The sequence below is a fragment of the Elaeis guineensis genome, chromosome 2 (genome assembly GCF_000442705.2).
Source record: "Elaeis guineensis isolate ETL-2024a chromosome 2, EG11, whole genome shotgun sequence".
Lineage (NCBI taxonomy): Eukaryota > Viridiplantae > Streptophyta > Magnoliopsida > Arecales > Arecaceae > Elaeis > Elaeis guineensis.
In genome coordinates, this window is record NC_025994.2 from 4,401,845 (window position 1) to 4,426,084 (window position 24,240).

The following is a 24,240-nucleotide window of genomic DNA, read 5'->3' on the forward strand; positions in this document are numbered from 1 at the left end:
ACTGGAAAAGTAATGCACAGCTTTCTTACTGATAGATCACATGTAATAGCAGATATATGTTCTCCCTGAGGCTTTGGTATGTTCTCAAGACAATGAACAACTTGCTGAAAGAGGCCCTTCAAGGTGGTATCTAGATCTAGAGCCACCATACCTGGAGTGCCAAGTAAAAATCGAATTCTTCCAGCACAAGATGATAAATATGATAGTGCATAACCCTTTATTGCTGCAAACAGAAAAGCTTGTTATCAGTTATCCAATCCAAATAAATTTCAATAAGATATATGTAACATAAATTTGATTTTTTTTTTCTTGCATAAAAACTATTATTTGAATTAAAAGATACCTTTTAAGAATATTGTTTGAAGAAAATTACATGTGCAGAAAGCCAACATTTCGATCGTGTATAGCATCAAGCAATTTATGCTTCACTTAACTTCTATAATCTATGCATGCCCCATGTAGCATAGCACTAGAGAGTAGAGACCTTCTCAGCACCTGGAACTTGAAGGCAGTTCCAAGGATATAGCATGCTATACCAATTACCAAGACAATCATTAAATACTAAGAAATCTGGATGATTAAAATATCCTAAGCATCAGAAATAGAACTGCAAAAACCTCCATATGAATATATATATAAGATTTCCAGGTGCCTGAAAGCCTGTTTATCCTAAAACGGGTGTTGCATCTGCTTTTGTCTTTCAAAAGAAAGCACTTTTGAGCAATCTGAACGTTGTGGTTTGGATCTTTCACTAAATCAGATTAATATCTTTTATACTTTTGACAAGTTTTTTGACAACTTCCAACCAATTTGCTGTAATTGCGTCAGCTCACATCATAGCTCTTTCACATAAACAAAATTGAAGAAAAGGCTCTTGTCTAATGGTCAAATAGGACATTTCCAACAGCACATTATAAAGAAGGTGCCACTTCAACTTATGTTTCATCCCTTGGGAGTCGAAGATTGGTTCACCAAATTGAGTGGCTTTGATTGCTAAAAGATCAATATCAAATGAGCTGAGGATTTCAAAATTTTTCAAAGGAACAAAGCTCTGCACTTCACATCCTACATAATGATATGACATCTAATAGTTGTCTCTACATAGACCAGAAATGATTTTGTTTAATGATACCTTCCATCTTGATTATATATATAATCTTTCAAAGTTTTTGAATGCCACAATTGAAAGTAACTAAAAGATATATTTTTAGCAATGCCATTTATTTTCTACGTAGACAGCAAACTGGAAATGGGTGAGAAGAAATGACTAATTTTCCAATTAGGGCTTGACAACTCTAGCCAGGTATTGTTTCTATAAAGCCTTGTCATAGGCTTGCCATCGCCAAGTGTCTCAAGAAGATGCTCAAGGAACATTTTATGATTCATGGAAGAGATTGTCTAGAGCAAGAGGCATGGACCTTGCATGCTGAGGATCACATAATAAAATCTTTGGACCTTCTCTTGACATTATCCTAAAGACACTTTGATGCAAATTGATGGGTGCAAGTTGTGATCTAGGTGTGAAAGGTCAATGTTGCAGCCAAGGGCTCATGGCTTGACGCATGAGATATTGTCCACTCCGGCCTATGAGCCTCACGGTTTTATCCCTTTAGATTCTAATCCAAAAGACGCCTTATGTAGAGAAGGATGGTCCTTTCTCATATAAACCAAAGTCTCTCTTGACTCACAATCAATGTGGAACTAATAGTGCCCTCATTATTTATTATCACAACAGTCCCCCACCCCCAGTCAAAGGAAAGCTGTGTACGGGCGAGAGGCACATCACAGTCATAGGCTCGGGCCTTGCATAGGCCACCAAAAGTGGCTTGACCTTTAATCCTGTAATCATCTCCCAAATCCAACCCACCATCCTGTAATCATCTCCCTCTCACACTCCCCCTCTTCAGTTGTTTCTCCTCCTGTGCACCATACAGGCCTTTTTGGTGTTTGTTTGTAGCAAAGAAAGGGTCTTCCCTGCACTTTGGGACTTTTCTGGGATGGTTGAAAATGCATTTTACATGTATAGGTTTTTGTGAACAGGCAGGATAAGAGGCAAATCATAATGATGGTTCCTTTAAATAAATGCAAATACATTCTCAGCATACTTGTAAAAACAGGAAAAATCAGCTAATAATTTCTCAATCTAACCTGTCATATACTTTCGAACTAAACAGCAAAGCTTGTCCATTCCATCTAACAAGAAACCAAGAGTTGAATCTGCTGCATCCTGCAATCAACAATACTAATGTCATACAAGGACAGAACATATGTATAAGGATACAGCATGATGAGCTGCAGAATGATTATTGATACGCAATAGGATTGGAACTATATGCATTATGCAACTTACAATATCAATAGGCATCACCCTTGCTGTTTTAGATTTTGATGATGCAATACCAACATGTTGGAAGTACCAAATTATCTCACATTGAGCCAAAGCAAGTGCAGAGAAAACCATCTGTCCAACATATAGACATTATTACATGTAGTAAGAAAACTACCGTCTAAAAATCATCAAAACATGTATAGGCACACACAAACATGAATGCAGATGCACATGCGGACATACCTAGAGACTGATACCCAGATAGATAGAGGGGCAAACCAAAGAAATATATTTGAAAGTAAAACTTTCATATCAGTCACACACAATGAGGACCCATGCAGGCGTGCATTTAGTCCCTCGGTGGTTAATCATTAGGAAGATCTTGGATACTTAACAAGACCAAGGAACCCAAATAATACCTTCTAGTTAACCTTTTTAGATGAGATCCTGAGTTGTGACAAATGGTATTAGAACTGACCCAGCCTATAGTCTATGTGGACTAGGGGATACTGAAATATGGGTTCATTGGGGCTGACCATAGGCCGATCATGGTGTTTGTGAATGAAAGCATGAATTTGAACCCTTAGCCTATTGAGAACGTCAGAGCTTAAATGGAGGTAGTATATGAGGACCCATGCGAGCGTGTCTTTAGTCTTACATTGATTATTCACTAAGAAGATCTTAGATACTCACACAGGACTAAAGAATTCAAATAATACCTTCTAGCTAACCTTTTTGGATGAGGTCTTGGGTTGTGACAGACACATTTTAGAGTATAGACAGTAACAAACAAAAAAAATATTTGAGCTAACAAATTTTTGCATTTTATACATTATGCTATAAGATTATCATGGCATACCTTTTAACCTTAATTCCTTTCTCAGCTTCTCCCGATGTAGGAAAAGATCAAACTTGTTGATCTAAATGTCCAAAAGAGTATACTATCAGGTATCAACAACTCTAGGGTTTCTAAAGTTCTATGATTTTGGTGAATTTATGATTTATTTATTGGACCCTTTTTGTATAGACTCAATTATATCCACCAGGGAAATACCAGTTTTTCTGCAATTTGCAACAGTTTAGCAGCTAACAAGCTACATTTCCTTACCCATTTATGTCCTAGTGTTCATGGGAGGCCCGCTATTGCCTCCAATAACCCTGCTAATAAATAAAATGACATTCTAAGATAGTTAATCCCAAATTGGTGACCAGTTGTAAATACTTTCTCACTCTTATTTAGCCAAATTGCTTAATGTTGCTCTCTGGAAAGCCTATTTTGATGCCAAAAAAGGCTAGTGTTACGAAAATAATGACCAGAAAATAAAAAACGAATCACCAAGTAGGTTTAATTTTTCATTTTCAGTTTCAGGTGAAGGCTTTGCATACAAAATTTCAGGTTATAGTTCAGATGAGTTTTAAAATGTAATTAAACGAAGATCTATAAAAGATAGCAAGACCATATCTACTAGACTAATTAGTTGAGAATGATTTACGGGGTTTAGAAAATGGAAGCAAAGACAAAATGAGGATAGGAATTATAAAAAATGCAGCAACATACAAGAAAAAGAATATATAACAAGCATCAGTACAAGTCAGCAAGTTCACAAGTGCACAAGACAATGGTGGTTACAAGAGGAATAGAAATAAGAAAGACAAATATTCTGCAAATAGCATATGGCTACATCATCAGTCATAATCTGCTTGTTCCATCCAAGCTTCCAATCTTCCAACTTACTGTTTTTTAGAGGAAGAAATTACAAGGAAATAACTCAAGCATTGTCTTCCCGATCATAATGACAAGACCAACATAGATGACTCACTCAAGAAGATTGCACAGCACATCATTTGCAAGTTGAAACAATGAATATGTAGCAATCAAAGTTGTAAATTTATTCCATGAGGACACAATATGCAACTTTAGGCATACAAAAGTTTGAGCCTTGAGGCTCTTTTAAGGCCCTATATAGCATAGTAGATGCAGTGGGTATTCCACAGTCAATTCATGGTTAAATATTGTGCATACTGCATAAATCTATAGATATGAACAAAATGTTTAAAAAATATCATATCTGATGATATAGATCCTCAAAATGCCATCTATATTTGTTTCTTAATTAGAAAAAAAGCTATTTATTTACATGTTTGCACATGATATCAATTTTGACCTTAGTATTGTATCACAATTAAAGGATGCTAAAGGGAATATTTCCAGATAAATTGTAATTTCATCAAATAACACAGGCATTACAAGCACAAAAAGTTACACATTTTACGCATATTTAGCCTCAAATCTTGAATCATGCCTCCTTCTAGATCACATTGTTGTGCAGGTGAACATGTCAAAATTAAAATATATTTAGCACATCTAAAGCCAATGAAAAGTGGCTTTCATAGGCCTTTATTTTGAGCCAAATTCACGCATATTGGTTCTGTTTTAGTTAGGTTTTTATACAGGTTAGAGGGTTTTTAGGCATCAGCATGGGGCAGTGTTTTTAGATTAAACATACAGAATATTAGTGAACCATAAGCCTCCTTTCCTTCTTTATGTTCTCTTTTATTTTTATGATTCTTTTCTAGTCTTCTTTCATCTTAAAGAGTAACACAAGATAAACGGCATATTATTGATATGCCTGGATTTAATGATATATCCAATATTAGCAATAGAATAATGACTTGATAATCTTTTGTCTGAATACAAATAAATCTACCATCATTACATGAAAATAGAGAAGAAATTGTGCATGAATCTAACAAAACATACGGCTTTTACACAGTCTGTACAAGCTTTGCCGTACTGGTCAGTACCATACCATACCAATACTGAATCAGCATGCAGTCCTGTACTGTACTGACATTTGGTACATCTCACCATCTTGTGCTATATCATGACCGACATTGTAATCGGATAATATGGATAATAGGGTCCGGCACTGAGATGGTGAACCTTGCATAAATTGCATGCAGAACTTTACCTGAATATTAGGGGCCAGTAAACTAGGTTGATCAGCAAAAAACAGGACCATTCTCCCAATCTCTTGTTTTAGTAATATCCTCCTTTCTCGGTGTATGGCATCACAACAAATCAGTGCTTGTTCATGTACCTCGCTGTAGCAAGTCATCATTAGACCATTAAAATTACCAATCAAATATGTGTTCAACCAGTTAATGACAAATCACAAAATCATATGCTAAAAGAACTAGCAACAATTAAAGGAACCAGAATCATAATTAAGAAATAAAAAGACATAAAGTAAAGCACCATGAATATACAACTGGAATTTTATTGAGAAAATGCTATGTTCTGAAATAAAAACTCTACAAGAATTCTTTTGATGTCATACCCTCTATAGTGGAGGCAACAGCACATATTCCATAAAGTTACAGGAAAAGTGACATGAGTACAAAACTGGTGCAATTCCATTGAGAAGAAATGTTATGATATGGGAGAAAAACTAAGTCAAAACTTCTTTCAACGACATACCCCCCTACTAATGTAAAAACACATAATCCACATTGTGTATTTATTGGGATTACAGACCAACCACTGTCACCATCAAGGTGCAAAAAAAGACACGGGCAAGGCAAGTCAAAATGAATTGGTATAAGGGTTACTTTATTACACATACCACATACTAGGTAGACATTGTTAGCTAGTCGAGGTAGGTCCACATTAGCATATAGACACAATAGGGAGAGGGAACATATACAAGAATGTATACGTGCATCAAAATGTTTTGGGCTTGCATAACATAAAAACCAAGACAAAAATGAGAAGTGATATGTTTAACTATCTATTGAGCAAGAAGGTGGGAGAGAATTCGAGTTGAGGAATAAACCTTCCTTTTTCTCAACAAGAGGGGAAAAGGGAGAAAAAACATCACCTTCTCACTTGCTTTTAATGAGGCGACATCACTTAACAATTTCTCTCTCTCTAAATTTATGTAGTGCAAGGTTCACCGATGACCGAACTATCTCAAACTGCTCTATTCGGAGAATGCCAAATCGTATCAGCGGGTAACAAGGATAGTTCCAACATTCGAAACGAAACACCAGAGAGGATAGGAGAGAGAGAAGGAAAGAAAGGAAGAGAGAGAGAGGGAGATGGCAAGGCTAGGGAGGCTGCCAAAGGGCCATGAGGCCTCTAGAGCTCTGCTCTCCTCTAAAGAGAGGAAAATAGAGAGGGGGGAAGGAAGGAGCAGGAGAGCGCTGGGAGAATGGCAATGGCCAGCAGAGGGCCACGGAGGCGCCCGCATGGCTGGGTTTTCCTCGCCGGCCTCTACTAGTTCGAAATGGGATGACTCACCCCATTTCGATCAGATAATATTTTTGTCCGATTCACAATTGTCGATTTCACTGTGAATTGAGCAAAAAAAATTACCCGATCAAAACAAGGGCGGGACACCCCTACTTCAAATCAGTAGAGGCCAAGGAGGAAAATTTGGTCATCTGGGGGCCTCTGCAGCCCTCTCCTCAAATGGCCACCACTGGCCTCCCAGCACTCCTCTGCTCTTCTACCTCTCCCTCCCCCTCTCTTTACTTCTCTCGATTCTTCCTATTCCCCGCTCTTTTGGTCATTCGAGGGCCTCTCCAGCAGCCATCATGCCATCTCCCTCTTTTCCTTTCTTCGATTCTCCCTCTCCTCCGCTCTCTCTTTTGTGTCGGTTCGGGCTCGGCACAGAATAGCATGCAGGTGCATTGAACCGTGCCGCCGGCCAACTTATACAGACTCCAATACCAACACAACAAACCTTGATACAGTTACTATGTTTTTATAAAATTTTAGAACCAAATCTACCACATCATAATCTCTCTCCCTCTATGAACTCCAACATGGCAATCATTTTGCTTTGCTCACCTTAAATCCAAGTAACATCTAGTGAAATATAACCATCATAATCCATGGTTGCAATCTAATTTTAAATCTCCTTACAATTATCCCAACCTACGTTTGCCATACCGTGCCGAACCGGTCGGTATATCCCGTATCGTACCGGACCGGTGGGGAACCGGCACGATTCGATCGATAAATTCGGTACACCGGCGGTACGGAAGAAAAAGAGAGAAAATGAGAAAGAGAGAGAGAGAGGAGAGGGAGGGAGGTGGGAGCCGGCGGTGGCCGACTGCGGCCGCCGGAGGGCTTCCGAGCCCCGTATCGCCCGATAGGGCTTTCAAGAGAGTGAGAAAGAGAAAAGAGCGCTCAGGAGGGGAGGGACCTACCGGACGGATGGCACCTCCATCGCGAGGCCCCCGATGGCCGACGAGTCGATGCCGACGGCCTGAGGGCGATGGCGCGGGCGGAGCCCCTCCGCAGCTCCACACTCCCTTCTTCTTTTTCGAAACAGACGATCTGTTTCGATTTTTTTTTAGGTTTTAAACTCATGAAGTCGGCAACTACGTTGCCGACTTAATAGATTTTTTTAAAAAAAAAAAAATCATGAAGCCGGCAAACTATTTGCCAGCTTCACTTAAAACTATCTTTTTTAAAAAATCGCGAAACAGGGACGACGCCCTTGTTTCACTCCCGCGGCGCCGCGCGCGCGGACTGCACCCTCCGACAGCCCCGCCGGCTCCTTCCCCTCCCTCTTTTTCTTTCTTCCTCCTCTCTCTCTTTTTCTTCTTCTGGTTCGGGTCGCCTTCGTCTGTTTGGTACGATACGAAACCGTACCGAACCGTAGGCGGTATCGGTTCAGCATACCTTGATCGCAACAAATGATTCCATCCAACCTTTCTAATTTAAAAAGAAAATTTAAAAAAAAATCCTTCCAACTCGCACAATGCTGCTTGCAAAACTGCTATTCTTGTGCCCTCCTAAGTCTCCTCTAAGACCTCTATCCCTGCCTCCCTCTCTCTCCTGTATCAAAATGTAAAATCTTGAGATTCCATGGCACCATTTTCTGAGCTATTTAACTTTTTTGGTTATTCTTTTCATTCAAATTTGCGTAACCCTAACCTCCCTCTTTCTTGCTTGTCAACATTTCTTGATCTCTCTATAGCACAATGAGATTATCTAAGGAAAGAAGAAAATAGTCAATGTAACATACAGCATGAAACATCAATTAACACGTTTAGTGTAACAAGGTGATCACAGGTAGGCATGCCTGAACTTCATGGCCATGTTGACATATTGGAAAACAAAATAGTACATATGTGAGCATGCATAACATAGCTCAGCATATTATTTTCCTTTATTTGGCTGAGTTCCTTTGCACCTCATATTCCATTTATTTTCATGTTAGCTTCTTAACCACAATTTTTGAAGATTTTTTACTTTCCATATTGTAAATATTTTGTGGTATCACGTAATCCAATCTAATCATTTGTTATTTTCTTTTGAAGCGATGGTACTCAATGCTCTCTATTTATATGCTATTTGTATACAGGGCTGTATGTATATGGTGTGGGACCATTCTTTACCAAGTATTTTGTATCTTAATAAATATCTTTCTTCAGCTAAAAGCATAGTAATAACCATTTTCTACCTACTTAACCATATCATTTGACGAAGCAATATTAAAGTTTTGAACATTTTAACTAACTGCAAAAAATAAAATGGTGAAGAATCATAAATTATCACAATTTACACGATTAAGTTTTGAAATATATATACTCGCTATTGATTGCTTTTTACTTTTTTGCTCCTTTGGAAGAAAGATGAATCAGTACATAGGAAACCAAGGTTTGCCATACCGTGCCGAACCGGCCGGTACACCCCATCTCATACCGGACCGGCGGGGAACCGGCACGATTCGGTCGGTAAAATCGGTACACCGGTGGTACCGAAGAAAAAAAATGGAAAGTGAGAAAGAGAGAAAGAGGGGAGGGGAGGGAGGAAGGTGGGAGCCGTCGGAGGCTAACAGTGGCCGGCTGCAGCCGTCGGAGGGCTTCCGAGCCCCGTATCGCCCGATAGGGCTTTCAAAAGAGCAAAAAAGAGAGAGAGAGTGCTCGGAGGGGGGGCGGAGAACCTACCGGACGGACGGTGCCTCCGTTGCGAGGCTCCCGATGGCCGGCAAGCCGACGAAGATGGCCTGAGGGCGGTCGAGCAGGCGGAGCTGCAGAGCGGAGGGGGGGCGGGGAACCTATCGGACGGACGGTGCCTCCGTTGCGAGGCTCCCGGCCGGCAAGCCGACGAAGATGGCCTGAGGGCGGTCGAGCAGGCGGAGCCCCTCCGCAGCTCCGCCCCCTTCTTCTTTTTCGAAACAGACGACGTCTGTTTCGATTTTTTTTTTTTTAAACTTATGAAGTCGGCAACTGAGTTGCCGACTTTTTATTTTTTTTTAAAAAAAAATAAAAATCCTGAAGCCGGCAAATCATTTGCCGACTTCACTTAAAACCATGTTTTTAAAAAAAATTTGCGAAATAGGGGCGATGCCCCTGTTTCACGCCTGCGGCGCCGCGCGTGTGGACTGCGCCCTCCGACGGCCACGGCGGCCAGTCGGAGGCCATCCGGCGGCCCCGCCGGCTCTTCTCCTCCCTCTTTTTTTTTCCTTCCTCCTTCTCTCTCTATTTCTCTTTTTTTCTTCTAGTTCGGATCGTCGGTTTGGTACGGTATGAAATCATACCGAACCGTACCGCCGGCCGGCCGAAACGACCGACGGTACCGGTTCAGCATACCTTGCAGGAAACAATTAGATTGAGGGTGTACAACTATAAAAAATAAGTGTTTCATATAACAAAGGTGATCGGGCAAAGATAGAGCAAGGCCTTGGCAATTACTTGGATAACATTGAGTACGTTCACTGTTTGCCTCCATACTGTAGCTGCCTTTTAGAATACTGGTTATAAGCAAACTTGCTTATTGGGTTACTGAGATATTTCTTGAGTGAAAAAAATAGTTTCTTTGGGTGATCATATCTATATCTACCAATTTAAAATGGTGACTACACTAATTAGATGTTAAAATACATTTTCACATGGATCATCAATGTGTATATGACAACACTGATATTTTATTCACAAGCGAAGGAACATAAAATGTGCAGGTTAATGATCTCCATACCTACTCGATCACTTTGTTTATTAGATCTAGCCTTTTTTACATCATATGATCTTCAATACCAAAGTTCGTCATGTCGACCCGAACAGCCCATTTTAGGACATATCGAACCACACTCAGAGCGAATCGAGATGGTTCCCCCTTCAACTCAAAAAATGATACAAACCGCTTCGAACCAAGTAGTTTAGAGCGGTACTGATGCAAGCCACCCAATTTGCACCAGTTTGGGCTCAATCGGGCTCCACCCTCCTAGTTCAGTAATAGACAATGGAGGCTGAGAAATCCGCCTACGCCTTCTCAACCCCTCTCTTATTATTTTTGAAAATCTTAAAAAAAGGGGAAAAGACCAGATTTCGCAAGATTTGAGCAAGATCAAAGCTAAAATTAGGTAACGAGCCCCTCCCCCTCCTCACTTGCTCCTTTTTTTTATTTAGAGGCCAAAAATTGACAATAAAATGCGAGAATAAGGATCTATGTGCCTTCTTGAGCAAAGATTTGACGTAACAGAAGATAGACCATGCTGGTTAAGGATAAGGACATGTAGAGAGACATTGCATTGTTCCGCTTCAGCCACATCCCTACTAATGCAGCAGATAACAAGCACTACCAATCTGCCATTGCATCCATCCAAAGTGTCGGACTTGGTGTGGATCTGCCAAGGCCAAAGGATATCTACGGTGATCTTCTGGAGAGCAATAAGGAGTTACAGAATTGGGTAGCCTCCTACTAGAGTAAGCGAGACACGTATGGGTTGACTATGATGTGTAACGATTGGATAGATCCCAATAGACGAAGCATCAACTTTCTGACCTACCATGACATGACTTTCTTTCACAAGTTGATTGATGCTTCCAATCATGTGCACGATGCTCAATTCATCCTCGAATTAATGATGTGATTCATCAGGTAGAAGAGCAAAATGTCATACAAGTGATCACTGATGATAGATTACAATACAAGGCTGCTAGGGAGATGTTGTTGGACAAGCGACCACGTATTCTAGACCTCATGTACTACACATTGCATTGATCTCGTGTTCATGGAAAGATTAGCAGCATCAAGCAGATCATAAAGCCAGCCTAATCCATCACACGGTTCATACACAACGACACATAGGTGCTTGCTTTGATAAGTACATGGAGAGTAACATCTTGAGGTTAGCAACCACACGATTTGCTATGAATTATATTACTCTCGATAGCCTCATCAATAAAAAGCAGGCTTGTGTTAGATGTTCATCGGTGCTCAGTAGCAAGAGAGCAGGTATGTCAAAGTCAGCACTGGGGCAAGTCATGTGGAGGGCTTGGTGATGAGCCAAAAATTTTGGTAGTGGACCGACAAGATTGTGAAGGCGGCAAGATTGTGAAGACTTTCAAGCCATTATACAGAGTGCTGAGGGCAGTGGGCAGCGAGAGATAACCCTAGATAGGCTTCCTCTACCATATGGTGATGGTTGCCAAGGCTCAAATCAAAGAGGCAGATCCAAGGCATGCGCAGTAGTATATTGACATCATTGACCAAAGATGAGATTATTAAAAAGGTAGGAGGTTTTATCTAGTAGGTAGTTTCACTTATATACATGTTCATTATACACTATTTGTGTTTTGAGTACAACTATTATATTAAATCAATTGCAAATTATATTGACAGCTTATTATCTAAACCCGATATTCCAATACACCATATCTAGGATAGGAACAGACAAGGAACCTAAGGCTGCCATATGTAGTGTTATTTATAGATGGAGCCTGATCTGAAAGTTATTACCCTATGTTTGGAAGAGGTAAGTTAACTTTGTCAACCGTCTCAACTCATGCAAATAATTGACGTCATATAATGTGTATCTTTTCCATAGACAAAAATGTTTAGAGGAGGCTAAAGCAGCTTCAGTGACCATGTAGCTATAGCAAGCAAACAGAGAATGAGTCTGCATATTTTAAGATATGGACTACAACTATTATGTGGATATTATATGATTGGTATTTAGTAGCTTCTAATATTTAGTTTCTTGAATGCTTTTGTAGTTGAATGGTGAATCTAATTCGACCTATCATCTAGGAACCTAAGACAAATGGCGATTTGGATCCTCACGAATGGTCTCCTCTAGTAGTTGTGGGTGCAATAGATCTACCTCCACCCTCATCCACAGCAAACAAAAGAATCGTCTCACATAGAAATAATTGAATGATCTTGTATACATCCATTACAATATATGTTTGTGGCTAAGATGCACCAAGAAGAAGTCAAGCTAAAGTGCAACTATCCACTTCAGAATGACTTCATGCATGATGAAGAGAATCCAATGATCGATTGGCTTGAGGGTTAGCAGCAGGAGCCAAAGCTGGATAAACCAGGATTACCTCCTTAACCAACTAGTTTCATTGCCAAAGAGACTAGGATGGATGTAGAGCAATGGGTAGAAGACATATTCCACACTCACATCTAGCTAGTCTAATCAGGGCAAAGGGCCCAGTTGATCCTCCCAAAAGAGTTAGAGCAAGAAGGTAGCTATTTAGGATAGCAAGAAAATCAAAGGAAAGGAAGATCCATCTTCTTTGGTGAGACTCGAGGAGGAATTCATTCCTCTAATTTGAAGACCAACGAGCTATTTGATGACTCATTGTGCATATCTCATGTGATACCAGCAATAACAATTCATTCCATGATGCACTGGTAGAGAGCATGGCATAGGGCACCTTAGTTTATGACTCAACCCAAAGGTGGTCTTCAATTCATCAATGAATCCTAGTTTACTCATACCACATAGGATAGTGACTATGGTGCACAATATGATAGAGTCCGTAAGGACAGCATCACATATAGGAGACAAGCTCCTTGTCATCGTTCGAGAGTTGATGTTGCTATGGCAGATGACATTGCACGTGAAGTAGATTCCCTAGACATATCTAGTTTCAAGTCATAGATTGGATCCCATTCCACATCGATAGCTTCTGACTCATATGCACATGGATCATCTGAGGTCATACTTGAGTGGTTACTGTCCTTCATAACCTCAACCATCTTTCGGATCGAATGTTGCTATCGACATCTTTGCATGGCCAACCCAATCTTATAGTCAGATCCTCCTAGAGTAGCGATCCATTGGACTATAAAAGAATCATGGAGGACTATCACAATATAGGCCTCTTGGAGAGTTGGTGTGAAGTTCCTCCAAAATACTATGATGATCTCAGCATCTACAAGTCACATCGACACCAACTGATTTTAGATGCTGATATATATTTTATACTTTAAATATATTAAAATCGATTAAATTTGTAGTATTGCATGTGTTTTTACTTATTAATACATTGATTGCTTGTCTACTCCAATTCTAATTCATAATAAAATGACATTAAAACAAGGTTAAAACCACAAATTAGATAATAAACCCAATAAATTTTTTTAAAAATTCAAAAAATTATGAAAAAAATAAAAAAATGGCATACCAATCATCTGATCAATATACCTGGCATACCGAATGTTGATATGATATCGAACCTATACTATACCATACTGGTGGCCGATCAGTATGGATCCCAATACTAGTCCCACAGAGACCACCTATATGTACAACGTGATTAAAGGCTATCAAAGAGCCCGAGTTTTTATGAAATTTTAGTATCAAAGACTTTGGGAAGTTGAAATGACCTTTGGGAATTGAAGTTTCAAAGTCCACAGAAGGTATGAGTTAATACCAAAGTAGTTTTTACACTCCTTTCTAAATATTCAAAAATATTCAAATGCTTGGATTACTTGGTAACACTCTAATGAACTCAAGCACCAAACTCATGAGTCATGACCAATCAAAAAGAATAATTATTTTTGTACCAAAATAAGAATTATTATTTTAGGTGATAAGTATGTCTAGTGACAAAAATAAATTAATCCATTATTTAGTCAAACATCTCATTTGTGGGGTGTGTTGACCTCTTCATGATACAAGAGGTCACATAGATGCAGCTTTTCAAATCTTTAGATAATTGAAAGATGCTTTAAAATAATTGTATGCAAACAGTGGTTGCAGACAAATAAAAAGATATTCTTGTCCAGATTGTGCAGATTTTCTGATAATAAGATATTCATAATAGTAGGAAGCAAAGCACAACTGCAAGAGCTACCACAAAGGTTGATATTGAGTTGTGGTGCACATTATTTGCGAAATAACATGGATATGTGATTTCTCATAGAAATTAAGACGATTGTGTTATGAGAATACACCAAAGAATATGGTGCATCACAAAAGAACTAAACACATCAAAGTGGATTGTCATTTTAAATGACTGAGAATAAAGAAATACCACTACTGTACTACATATATTAATTGTAGGATCGACTTGCTAATATGTTCATCAAAGGTCTTGGAACTACCATCACTTAAGGTTAAAGGAGTACCACTAATTGAAAGTATTTGAATCATTCTAGACCCCATTAGCAGCCAGAAAAGCTTTCTGAAAGACTCAAACATGGATTTGTAGTTCAATCTTTGTGCTCTCTCTCTCTCTCTTATTTTTCGTATTCTTTCTCCTTCCCCATTTTCTTTTGTTTCTTTATTTTATTACTATATTACTTTTACCATTAACCATATCATGTCCCTTGAAGGGGCCCATTTATTGTTTGAAGTAGGTATCGCTAAACTAACCTGAACCAGGCAGTCCAGTCTGTACCAAACTGTGTCGATGTTGGCTCAAGAAGGTTCAGCTGCTTGGGTCGGTTCAGCAACTTGATTATAAATTCCCCGCTCTCTTTCGATGGTTTACATCTTCATTCCCACCCCCCTCCCTCCACACCCCCCATTTGATGCAACTCTTTTGATGGATCACATTTTCAACCCCCGCCCCCCCAAAAAAAAAAAGCTCTTTCAAGAGCCGCTTATCAATAAACTACCAGGTTATCTTCTACTGCTCGTTCCCCCCTCGTCAACCTGGTCATCATGGTAAGCCTCCTCCCTCTCTCTCTATCTCTCTCTCTCTCTCTCTGTGTGCTAGGGTTAGGATTGGGGTTAAGGTCAAGGTTTTAAATCTTGTGAGATGAAGCTATCCCTGTTTCTCCATGGAACAAGACGCCCCGCTGTTCTATCTCGTTCTGACAACAGTTTCGGTCATGCATTCCGATAAATATCCTCCATCTTTCTCTCCTTCTTCTTTCTTTCTTCCTTGCCTTTTTTCTTTTTTTTCTTTTCTTGCTTCTTTTCTTTATTTTTCTCTACCTTTCTTTCTTTCCTTTTCTTTTTCTTTTTCCTCTCCCTCCTTTATTTTTATTATTTTTCTTCTTCTTTCTTTTCATTTTTTCCTTTTCTTCACCTTTTCTTCTTTCCTCTTTATTCTTCTCTCCTCACATGGATGAGTTTCGAGTTCCAAACCCATCCAGATCCCATTTTCTCATAGGAACGGACAGGACAGTCGGAACGCACCTTGTCCCGCCGATACGTAAAACCTTGGTTAAGATTTCATAATCTAGTTCCAAATCCAGCCCTCTTCGGCCCATGTGTGACCCTCCCCTCTCTCTCCCCCTCCCTCTCCTTCTCTCTCTCCCCTCTCCTTTTCTCTCTCCCCCTCCCTCTCCCTCTCTCTCCTTCTTCCTCTCCAGCCCTCTCCCTCTCCATCTCCGTAGTTCCAATATACCGCCATTCGCTATAGTACACTCCGATACCATACTGTACAACTCACCGGCCGGCATGCCAATTGGTACCAGTTCTACCAATTTGAAGAGTTTCAATAGCAAGGTTTTAACTTTAAGATCATTGCAATTTACTTGTATATGAATAGGTATGTTGTGCTTGCCATATACATATATAGAGAAAGAGTGTAATAAAATTTTATACATATTGTGAGAACACTAATAAATGTTAGAAAAAATGAAAAATGAAGATGAATTTATTTAACTACCAATATGCAGCCAAAATACGATAGGATTACAGTGGTATGACACATACCATATCATTTTCTCAACCTGCTTTGCAACATTATACTCTAGGTCTGCTTCCTTTTGTTTTGCACGTCCAGATTTGGCCATTTTCTTTGATTCTAATATTCTTGGAAGAACATAAAGCTGATAATCTTCATGCAATAGCATATACTGTATGATACAAGTATCAGAAATGATCATCCACAAAGAAAAAGAAAAAAAAAAAATCCTATATGCCAGAATTTAATGTATCATAGTCACCTCATCTCTGAATAATGTGAGAACTAAATGTTCCTTTAGTACAACCTGAAAGCAAAAATATATAGGGATAAGAACAGAAATAAAACACTGAATGGTTTTATCGCCCAATAAGATTTAAGAGACCACAGAACACTGCAATCTATCTTTACATGAATGGTAACAGGGAATGCAAAATTCACTAGTCAAATGCTTGTGACACTTCAAAATGTGTAAGTGACACAGAAATCAAGCTCCTTATGAGTCTCTGAAACATAACTATAGAATAGAGAGGCTCTTGATTTAGCCCACAGCACCCTTGCTTCCCTCTTAACTAATCCTGAAGAATTACTTTTGTCTAACTTCAATGTGAGAAACATGATTTGATCACTAAAAAGAAACTCCTGTGATTTGATAAAAATACAAGGTAAAGAAGAAGAAGAAATGAAGTTGGGCAGAGAAGAGAGACTGGGTGAAAGTTGTAGAATTTTAATCAATTTAGTGCATCTCCCATTGGCTATCTTTAGTATCATTTAAATAGTAAAATTGCTAACTGGGAACCATAATACCAAGCCCACTGACTCAGCCACTGCCTAAATAGATATTTAATGACAAAAACAAAATACAGAAGAAACAAGAAACACCATTTGACACAGCCATGCCTACTGGTGGGGCTGCAATAATACATCGTATACAATGTTTTGATAACCAGGTGGAGGAAAACTATGAAAGTATCGAGTTAGAAGAACAAAGAAGATATATGGTACTTCAGAAATTAGTCCACAGTCCAGCCTGTATAATGGACATGGACGCCTTGGCAGATAATTATTTACACAAATTATAAGAAAAATAATAAGAACTTTTAGAAAACCAACATGAGAAATGACAACAAGGTCTCATTATAATATTCTTGTCATTTGAAAATATCAAGCATAATCCTACATCTTAGAGAGAAGATCATGAAGCGAGGTCTGACAACAATGGTAAACAAGCAGCAATTCTAGCCTTATCTTAGCAATAAAGAAAGTAAAAATCTTAGTAAACAAAAGATTAAGGCAACATCTCTATGTAATAGAATAAAGTTCTTTTTATGTCACCGGTTCCTTGACTACTCCAATATTAAACTAAGGAGAATGACTAAAATCGATTATTTTGTTCACATTGCTGTAGTCTACAGTGTAGACTCTTATACTGGACAAGCAGAGGAGAAGTCATACTGGATCATTAATACTTTCAACCTGGATATGTCTCTTATAAAAACAGCCTTATGTGCATTCTTTAACTCTCGAAGTCTAGCTCTTTCCTCCTTATATGAAGTCCATGACATTTACATGTTTCATTCCTTCTTTGCATGGAATTTTATACTGCTGAGGAAAATATCCCTAAATGTCAAAGCTTAAGACAAGAAATATTTCACCATAAATTCATAATCAAATACTTGTAGTTTTATTGAAGCCTTTTGACTCTGTCATTGTTGTGCAATATAAGTATGTAATAGCCTAACTTATATTTGGAAGGAACACAGATATGTCTATTTCTGAAAAATCTGGAAATGAAGTATTCTGTTTTTGTGCTACGTTGGATTGCTGATTAACAGCATATTGGATGAAATCTTTTGAAGACATAAGCTTTTCTTACTGAAACCTTGGGTTTTTATATTGTTGGGCATAACAAAATTTATAGGCCTTTAAGATTTGAGAAATATAGAGGGTAGGCTCGGCACAATGAAACATAACAACAATCTCTCCACATGCAAGGGCAAAGCTTTATATATCTAACCATCCCTAGACCCCTACTGGTAGGAGCCTCATGCATGGGACACCCTTTAAGATTTGAGAACTACCTTAGCATTTAAAAATCACGATTCTGACCCAACCTAAATATATGGAATTTTTACTAAACTAGGAAATCAATGTTTATTGTTAAGGAATATGAAATTTAAGTATTTTATTGACCTCAAATGGACAGTAGTTCATTATTTACATGTAGTGTTTTCAGCAAATAAAAATAAAAAGAAGACAAAGACTTTAGTTGAAATGATATGCAGGTAATTAAGATCTACCTCTCCATTTATTTGACTCTTTAGCAATCAACCTACTAAATCTAGGCTTCAACCACTGCCTTGGCAATTGACTAACACAACCAACTTACCTGAAATGACCTAGTGGAAACTTTATTAGAAGATTCAGCACCAATCTATTAAACCTATAGAGGGGGTGACCAAAGCAAAAAAGAAAAGGAGTAGACAGGCCTTGACAGTTGAGAGAGATAGAGAGAGAGAGAGAGGAGGAGGAGGAGGAGGAGGTTTTGAGGTTTTCATTAGCATTATATGGTGAGTAATCCTGCCATGTATCTTAAATAATGTTATACTTTGGGTGCATGCAAGGTTAGCAGTACCATACCATAACTCGTGCTAGTACCATGTACCAAGTCACCATAACTAGAAATAAAAAGAAGAAGAGGACATTTACTTGAAATGATATTCAGGCAATCAAGACCTGTCTCTCAATCTGTATTTACTCTTTACCAGTCAATCTGCTCAGCCTAAGGCTTCAAAGTTCAACCCACTAACCTGGCAATCAACGCACACAACCAACATACTTGAAAACAGCCTAGTGGACCCTTTATTAGAAGATTTAGAACCAACCTATCAAACTTATCAAACTGACATATAGGGGGTAACCAAAGAAAAAAGGAAAAAAAGTAGGGGCAGGCCTTGATTGTTGAGAGAGAGAGAGAGAGAGAGAGAGAGAGAGAGGAAGGGGGGAAAAAAGAAGGGATTCTTGGATAGAGGTTTTGAGGTTTTCAGTTACATTATATGGTCAGTAATTCTGCTGTGTATCTTAAATCATGTTTTACTCTTGGTGTATGCAAGTTTGGTAGTACCCATACCACGGCCCGTGCCAGTCATGTGCCAACACACTGGACATTGGACAATGTTGGTTAGCTACCAATATCCCCAAATTGATTTTTTCCATTTTTTATGAGGAGAGGGGAAAGGGAAGAAGGTGAATGATGGCAAGGACGCATGGGGGATCGATCGGAGGAAGCGCAAGGGCCATTGGATTCAAGCTCAAAAGCACACCGGATGGCATTGATCTATAGAGAGGAAGGTACCACGCTATCCACACTGGTGATTCCTTCAAGCTGAGGCTAGAGGAGAGAAGGCAAAATGATGGCGAGGAACAAGCGAGGTCCAAGGCAATTTGTGGGGGCAATAAGCTTGCAAATTGAGAGCGAGATGGAGATCGAGATTGTGTGTGTGTGTGTGTGAGAGAGAGAGAGAGAGAGAGAGAAGCAAGCGGAGAAGAGGAGGAAGAGAGGGTTGACATGGGAGAGCATTATATAAGAGAAGGGTTGGGATCGAGGTTTGGGTTGGAGCAAATTGGGCAAAACCGGTCCATACAACATGAAACCAGGTGAAACGGCTGAACACAGTCTGGCCCACTTAAACATATGTGATACTTGGAAGTTTTGTACCTTATTATTATATGCAAAACCGTAGGTATCTTTTGAATCACAAACATGAGAACTGCCTTTAGAATTAGTTTTTGAAACCTAACAAAGACAATATTTTACAAAGATCCTAACTATTCTTCCCACAAAATCTAGGCTCTATGCTAATGCAAAATTCTTTGATTCATATTTGGAAGACTTAGAAATCATGAGTTTAAATTGATAGTCGATATGGGCCCTCACCACCCATCAATGCATGGTGTTCTTCCACTGATTGTTACTCTCGATGGTGAAGTGTTATTGATTGTGAACCCATATTGGGATATTTAAATAAAGGAATAGAAAAATAGCAGAAAACTGAACAACTATACAATATCTTCCTTTGAGAAATTGAAGAAAAATCTGCTGAATTGGCCTATTTCTTGTGCATACCAATTGAAGTATTTTGAAATAGGTCTATTATTTCTTGTTTACAAATATCCAGATTCCAGACTCATTTACAAATATCCAAATTTTGATTTCCAACTCATATTTATACATCAGAACTACAAGTTCTGTTCTTGTTATTATCTCTTCTAAGTCTATTTGTATTGGAGTGCTTACTTTCGAGCCTTCCAAAGTGACATATTTGAATATCTATTTAATCTTAAGCTAGAAACCTGCTTGTGAGATTTATGGACCTCTAGCAATGTGGTATATAAGTGGCTTAAAACTCAAATTATGAATGGGGATATAAGCAGCCTTAATTGTATTTGCAATGAGGAATATGAGTGAAGTGAACCATTGTAAAGAATTCTAGAATATGTGAAGTAACAGAACTATTCTGATACATAAAGTGCTTTGGTCATGTTACAATGTCTTCTTGATTAGAAGACTTTGACTTTTGAAATTTTCATGATTGACTTGTTTTAGGACCTTTGCTCAAACTTCTAAAAAATTACCTCTTTAAAATTACTTCTCTCTAATCATGTATTTTGATCCTTTCATAGTATCTTTTTACTTATTCAAAATTTTGATTTCGTTTCAAAATTTTGAACCTTACCATGATATTTTGTGTTACAACTTAAAATCATTAGTTTTTCAATGAAAATGTGAATTCCTTAACTAAGGAAGAGTTTTGCTTGCTGAATCCATAGCTTAGTTCATCTATTCCACAATCTTTTCAACGTGATGAGTCAGGGCTATAGTGCATCTTTTTGGTGGACTTAGTATTTGAATGACTATTGAAACAACACCAACAATATTGCTGTTGTGTTTGGTTGTTCATTACATGAACGTATGGTTGTATGGATATATAATAGGCTAGGTTTAAGTTTTTAATGGGCTTTTATCTAACAGCAGTGGATTATAATATGTTTTCAGTTAAACTGCATTTGATGCAAGGTTTCTATTAAGGATGGTCCAATATTGTTCTCTCTTTCAATCAACTACGACAAAGATCTCAATAAGTGAGGTTGTGAGTTGTGACAAAGTAGACTCTAGCACAATTTCCAGCACTCTACCTAGAACACCTGTTTAAAATTTGCAAATAATTATTAAAACAATTTGTTCTTCTATACTTATGAAAAATAACATATCCTACTCTTTCAAATAAAGATTCTACAATCCTTTTACCCTCAGGGCCATTCTTCAGAGGGTAAAAAACTTATTTGGGAATTTGTATTTTCTTGAGTGAGTATTTCATTTAGATAGAAAAAAATTAATCCATGTTCATTTTGGTATTGGAAAATGGCTTTGGATAAGTTGCTAAGATCTATCGATATTTTCCATAATACCCTATTACATAAATACTATTGTGCATAATAATAATATAATACAATATATTGTAATATTCTATATTAACATATTATTGTATGATAATGATATTATATTATATTATATTATTATAATATCATACATTATTATATTATTGTAGTGTTAGGGGTATTTTAGGAATAAAATAAAAAAAGTTATTTCCTATCTAATGGAAAAATGATTTACCTACCTCCTAGGTGGGTAAGAATTCCTGCTATTTCATGGGTAAATGCTACTCATAAGAAAATAACTTACCCATCTAGAGAAGTACAAGAACATGGGTAAGTTGGTCAATGGAAAAGTTGATCAACTTTCCCATGATATTTAGCTGTCACAGAACGGGCCCTCAATGCATTCAGAATATGAACATCATGAGAATACTCTGCTTCCATATTAAGGAGGGAGGGAGGGGATCGGGGAGGAGCAGAAGAAAGAGCTTTAGAACTTAAACATGATCACTATGGATTCTTTAGCACATTTGGTTCAACAAGATCAATGCTGGTTAACTTTGCATTTTGATGGTTTTATAGGCAACATTTGCAAGTAAAACTTCACATAGATATGCCATCAGCAAAAACAAATACAATCATTCCAAAATACAGAATATGGGAACCAAGCAAGAAAGAACTGCTGGAAATATGAAGCACAAACTATGTAACTTGCAGAGAAAAAATAATGATATATACCATTGCAATATCAATACTAGTAACGCGTAGAAGTTCATCAGGACAAACAAGATAGCCAAATAGAACCCATTCTCGGTATGATGTAACATTGGCTAAGTCTTGAGCCCTCTGAAAGAAAAATAAGAACAAAACACCATGAATTTCAAACCCAAACAAACATACAAAGACAGAAGACTAACTTACCAAGTAAGAAGCAGTTAAGGTTTTGACCCATAAAGGAGAAACACACCTACCCTGGGGTGAGCAGAATTTGTGAGTATGTCAGGATAACGAGGGTGAAATGGACTGAGAAATCCCTCATTTCTCAACTTTTTTGTATCAGTCGAAAGAAAAATTGTTGGACCCACAGCCTCCAATACCTGAAATAAAGAATTAAGAAAAAAAGAATTAGGTGAGCCCAATAAAAGAAGTTGAAATACTTGCTTATCTAAGCACTGCAAACAACAGTTCTGCTTAATGTTGGCAATTAATTGAGAAGAACTTTATGAGGTTTCAATTATATGCATATTTATCTCTTTAAGATGATAGTGACATGCCTAATGGTAATCATTTTTATAAAAACAAGACTGGACCTGCCGGTCTAACCAGAAAAACCACCAAATTCAACCCATGGCTGCTTCCGTTTTCATAGAGGACTGCCACTGCAGTTGAACCACAAGAAAACCATGGACACACATGGTTTTTAAAGAAAACTGGTGAACCGGACAGGTGGAAAGGTGGGTTGGTGGGTCATGATTTTTAGAAAAATCCTACAACACAATGTTTAACACCTGATTCAAACCACCGTCCATCCACATAACTACAAGCACCTTAACCACCAGGACACTAAGGATGTCCGATTCCTAACGTGATTTAATAATAGATATACTAAATCCAGATCACTACATAACTAATTCTTTTCCTTAATTATGCCAAATTAGATTATGACATAATTTACTAATCACTTCTTCCAGTGAAAAAGAAAAGTAAATAATATTTTCATCTTTCTTAGATAATGAAAACTAATAAATATGCAACATTTTGTTCTTCTGCGTATTTTCAGAACTATTCACCAAAAAAAATATTTTAGAGCTTTACTACTTAAAATAATTAAAAATATCAATAAGTCTTACCATATTTTTCTATATTATAGTGTTCCTATTAATTTCTAAATAAGTATTTCATAAGTATTTTTCGTTTTTGTTGTAACTAAATACTAGTGTAGATATAATATAAATCGATGTGATTTAAATAGTAGCATTTATAATATTTTTTTAACATTTCATCAGCATGAGTCAAACTCAATAGAATTTGATCAATCCATTTTTCTATCGCCAAGGAAGAGAATTAAACCAAGAATTCTCTTTCTTCACCATCAATCCGATCACAATTCATGTTTTTAATTTTTTTTATCAATGAATACTTGTACAATTTAGGACAAGATTCACGAATTCGGTACCGGAACCCATGCCGATTGCCAGCTAGTACGGTACGGATACGGTATGATACCGTACCGGACCAGACCGTACCGACAATAAAAAATTCAAAAAAAATTCTACCTAACAGCCAAGAAAAAAAGAAAAAAAATCGATCCAAATCGATACCGTATCGGACCAAACCATCTGGTAACGACCAGTTCGGTCCGATACCGTATCGAACCGACCAATTCGGTCCGATTCAGGCCATTTTTCCGAAAAATTAACCTGAACCAAACTAATTCCCCACCAGTACGATACGGTACAGGATGTACCAATCGGTTCAGACTGGTACGGAATACCATGATTTAGAAGCCATGTATTTCTTGAAAAAGTGATGTATGCAAAAAAAGAAAAAAAAAGAGAGGTCTTGTCAACCTGAAG

At 38.0% G+C, this 24,240-nt stretch overlaps 1 protein-coding gene across 1 annotated transcript in view; it reads right to left on the bottom strand.

The window, feature by feature from the left end:
* LOC105033844 (probable protein NAP1) overlaps nt 1–24,240 on the bottom strand; it is a 54,232-nt gene that overhangs the window by 15,621 nt on the left and 14,371 nt on the right. The window contains exons 9-16 of the mRNA XM_073251481.1: nt 22,636–22,761; nt 22,403–22,510; nt 16,491–16,535; nt 16,258–16,400; nt 5,302–5,434; nt 2,351–2,461; nt 2,149–2,227; nt 30–223 (exon numbers count right to left, since the gene is read on the bottom strand). Of these exons, the coding sequence (XP_073107582.1) occupies nt 30–223; nt 2,149–2,227; nt 2,351–2,461; nt 5,302–5,434; nt 16,258–16,400; nt 16,491–16,535; nt 22,403–22,510; nt 22,636–22,761 (939 nt within the window). The remainder of the gene's footprint in view (nt 1–29; nt 224–2,148; nt 2,228–2,350; nt 2,462–5,301; nt 5,435–16,257; nt 16,401–16,490; nt 16,536–22,402; nt 22,511–22,635; nt 22,762–24,240) is intronic.